At 25.4% G+C, this 4096-nt stretch overlaps 1 protein-coding gene across 1 annotated transcript; it reads left to right on the forward strand.

Annotated features, from left to right (window-relative positions):
- Nucleotides 1–1462: 1462 nt before the first annotated feature.
- On the forward strand, nucleotides 1463–3694 carry LOC100811220 (protein LURP-one-related 15). Its single transcript, XM_003516949.4, has 3 exons — nucleotides 1463–1830; nucleotides 2437–2664; nucleotides 3345–3694. The coding sequence occupies exons 1-3, from the start codon at nucleotides 1606–1608 to the stop codon at nucleotides 3486–3488; spliced, it is 597 nt and encodes a 198-aa protein (XP_003516997.1). The 5' UTR covers nucleotides 1463–1605; the 3' UTR covers nucleotides 3489–3694.
- The last annotated feature ends 402 nt before the right edge of the window (nucleotides 3695–4096 follow it).

The raw sequence follows: 4096 nt of genomic DNA on the forward strand, positions 1-4096 counted from the left end.
GAAAGCGTCAATATATATATATATATATAATATGAATTTTCTATGCACTCATCTTTTTTTAGTTGGTGTGCATTAATCTTACCAAAATATTTAGAAAAAAAACGCATCAATTTTTTTGTTCTAATAAATTTCACTTGACGTTCATTATTTTGTTTTTGTGTAAGAAGTATTGAGTTGAATTTCCATGTCACATTTTTATCTTATATGGATGCCCTGTAAGAGTCAACCGTTTGATCATGGACGATAAAATGATCAAAATTGTCAATTAAAAAAGCTGAAAAACTAAATAATATCTTGATTTTAAGATAGGAGACTAAATTTATGGATTGAATATTATAGGAGACTATTGGCGGACCTGTATTAAGGTCAGCAAATACACTTACACCCGCTCAATTTAAAAAATTCAAAAGTAAATTTTTTAAAGAAAATTTTATATTTTGTATTTTATTTCTTATATATTTATACATTTGAACCCCTAATTTTAATTTGTATAATTTGTCTCTACTAACTAGGGTTCTTGGTATGCCTTTGAGGGGAACCAAACGTGAATTTTAGTATTTAATTATAAATTTAGATTGAGCATGACCAATATGATGTGTGACACACAAAAATTTATTATTTTTAATAAATTTCAACAAATAAAAAAGAATATATTCAAAAGAAAAAGAATGTATAAATAATATATTCCTAACATTTCTTATATATGCAATAATCTTAAATGTCTTCACGAACCTTTAAAAAAAAAAATTAATGTCCGACTACGGATACTCAGTATTGTATAATAGAACTAGTCCTTGTAGCAAATAAAAATAAAATATTATAGAAATAGTCCAACCTATAATAATAAAGACTAGTCTAACAACAACGCCAAGTTGCATGCTCCTTTTGAAAGCGTATATATATATATATATATGTAATGAATTTGCTAAGCACTCATCTTTTTTTAGTTGGTACGTGTGCATTAATCTTACCAAAATATTTTTTAAAAAAAAAAAGAAAAAACACATCTTTGTTCTAATAAATTTCACTTGAGGAATTACAGTAATTTAATATTTTTTCTAATAAAAACGTGTGTAGTTACAAATCCCATATATATATAGAACAGAATTATAGATAAATACTTAATTTAAGTCATAAAGTTGGAATGAGAGATTACTTTATCTTTCTTATGAAAATTAGTTATCCACAAAATTAATAAATATTTTATATTATAATGTCATGATAATAATAATAAAAAAATAAAACAGTTGACTTTCAACTTCCAACGATAACTAGTTTTGTTTTATAGCATCTTCTGCTTAATAATCATCCTCCTTCAAAATCCCTTTTAAAGTTTATCATTGACCAGTTCATGTCCCACATGCCACACTCACGATATATATATATATATATATATATATATATATATATATATATATATATATATATATATATATATATATATATATATACACACACACACACACACAAAGTTTCAAGTATCATTCTATCAATCAAAGAATACACACTCCCCACAATTAAGCCATAGTGCACAAAGCTTTTACAAGAAATTGAAAAGTCAATATCCAAATTCATCAATTAATTGCTAAACTTCAATTCGCAATCATGCAAAACCAACAACCCTCCGGTATCATCAACCCTAAGTATTGTGCTCCATATAATGTCGACCTAGCAATTGTGAGAAAGGTCTTGGCATTAACTGATAGCTTTACCGTCACCGATGTCAATGGCCAAATTGTTTTCAGCCTTAAGGCCTCTCTCATGACCCTCCATGACCACCGTGTCTTGCTTGACGCCGCCGGAGAACCCGTCGTCACACTACGCCGGAAGGTTTGACCATATATTTATATTTATTCATTTATTTTGATATATTTCTTATTTTAATTATCTTATTATCTTATTATTTAGAACATATTTTATGTTTTGATTATTTTTAAATGATAATTTGAAGAATATGAATTAACAAAAACTTATATAGTTTCTAGGATTGGATATAATGTGTTTCTTGAATATAGATAATTAAATTTATTATATATATTTAGGATAGTTCCAAGGTTAAAATAACTAAAGCTCATGTTTTAAACCCACCAACAAAACATATTTTTTTTAATAATTTTTATAAATTAAAAAGGCATCATATATCGAATTAATGTCACATATGTCAACAAAAGGTCTTAAATATAACTCACATTTAAATTTTTTAAAAAAAATCTCTTAAAATATTTTTAGGCCTTATTTATTGTTGGATCGGCCCTCCCTGTATATATTCTCTCTAATTTTTAAAATAACAATAACCTCATATTTCAGAGTCTTTGTCTAGAAACTTGTGTTAATGTTATTTCTTGGATAATTTTTTCCCACTATTTTCCTAACATTGTGTACATTAATCATGATCTTGAAATAATCCTATGAAACAATTTAAATCTGTGTACGTAGTTAATGTCTGCTCATGATCGGTGGCAAATTTTCCGTGGTGAAAGCACGGAGCCGAAAGATTTGATCTTTAGTGTGAAGCGATCGTCCTTTTTCCAGCTGAAGACGAAATTAGATGTGTTCTTAGCCAATAATACTAAAGAAGAAGTATGTGACTTTAAGGTGAAAGGAAGTTGGTTCGAACGATCTTGTGTTGTTTATGCTGGTGAATCTCTGAACATTGTTGCCCAGGTGAGACTTTTGCTCTTTACCTGTATTTTGGATAAAGTTCAAGCAAAGAAAAATTCATATATTTTCAAAAATATTATTCATTTAATTAAGATTTTATTTTCAATGACCAAATTTTATTCTTGATTTATCAAGTTCTAATAAAGTATAATTTGAGAAGAAAACTTATTTTCTAAGTGGAATTAACAAAATTAAATAATGCTCACAAATTTTTTAAACTAGTGTCAAGTCTTTTTTTTTCTTATAATGAGACCGAGGGCATGGAAAAATAAAATATATAAAATTAAGGAGTATATATATGTAGTTCACAATATAATTACTTTGTCTTAGTTAAAAATGATACTCCTTCCAGACAAATGTAAGAAAAATTAATTAATTTTATACTAATTAACAAAATTAGATGATATCATTTATTTCTACTATTTGAATTTAAGAGATAAACTTTTTCTTAGAATATCATATCATTTATTGAAACTTAGCTTGATATAAAAAAATGATTGAAAATAAAATTTTAACTAATAAATGAGTATTTTTTTTAAATAATATCATTAAATATGGTAAAAGTAATTAAAATGTGTTTATATAGAGTCTAAAAAATATTTTTTTATACTTACATTTATGTCAAACAGAGTACTTATTCTTTCAAATTCTAATTTTGCAAGTGCATTATTATGTGATTGCAGATGCATAAGAAGCACACTGTTCAAAGCATTGTGTTTGGAAAAGATAATTTCATGGTTACAGTGTATCCAAATATTGACTATGCATTCATAGTGGCACTGATTCTGATTCTTGACGAAATTCACAAAGACATGAAAAATCAATGATTATTGAGCTTTCTGTTTATGACTTCCTCTGAGTTCTCTGGTTGTCATAAAAAAGTTCATCAAAAGTTGTACGTGACATAGATAGTCAACATGCAAGTTCTAATTTCTTGCCGTCCTGTATACTTCTTCAGTCCTGTAATAAATATTGTAAAGTGTAAGGAAAAAAATCTGAAAAAAATATCATTTTAATTTTTCAATATTGTAAACTTATTTTTTTTTTATATCTCTAATAATATAAATGATGAATAGTAAAGTATAAATAAAGTAAAAATATAAGGTTATTTTTGTATAATTATTACAGCCATTCATTTATTTACTAACTTTTCTTTGTCTTTATAAAAAAAATCTATTACGACAAGAATTATTATAAAACAGAGGAAGCATTATATATATATATATATATATATATATATATATATATATATATATATATAAATTTATAACGAAATTTTTATTTTATGCTGTATAAACCATTAAAAATCTCAAAATATTTAAAGTTTGCATTTTTAATTATTCTTAAAATTTTCTATAAAGAAATAATAAATAATATCAACAACTTAACTATTTAGAGAATCTTTATGCCCCAAAAATTTTACTATTTTCTTTCA

This window comes from Glycine max, chromosome 1 (genome assembly GCF_000004515.6).
Source record: "Glycine max cultivar Williams 82 chromosome 1, Glycine_max_v4.0, whole genome shotgun sequence".
NCBI lineage: Eukaryota > Viridiplantae > Streptophyta > Magnoliopsida > Fabales > Fabaceae > Glycine > Glycine max.

Coding starts and splice junctions, on each gene's coding strand:
- LOC100811220 (XM_003516949.4), top strand. CDS start 1,606: ATGCAAAACCAACAACCCTCCGGTATCATCAACCCTAAGTATTGTGCT. Junction 1,831..2,436: donor TCGTCACACTACGCCGGAAG/GTTTGACCATAT, acceptor CTGTGTACGTAG/TTAATGTCTGCTCATGATCG. Junction 2,665..3,344: donor CTCTGAACATTGTTGCCCAG/GTGAGACTTTTG, acceptor ATGTGATTGCAG/ATGCATAAGAAGCACACTGT.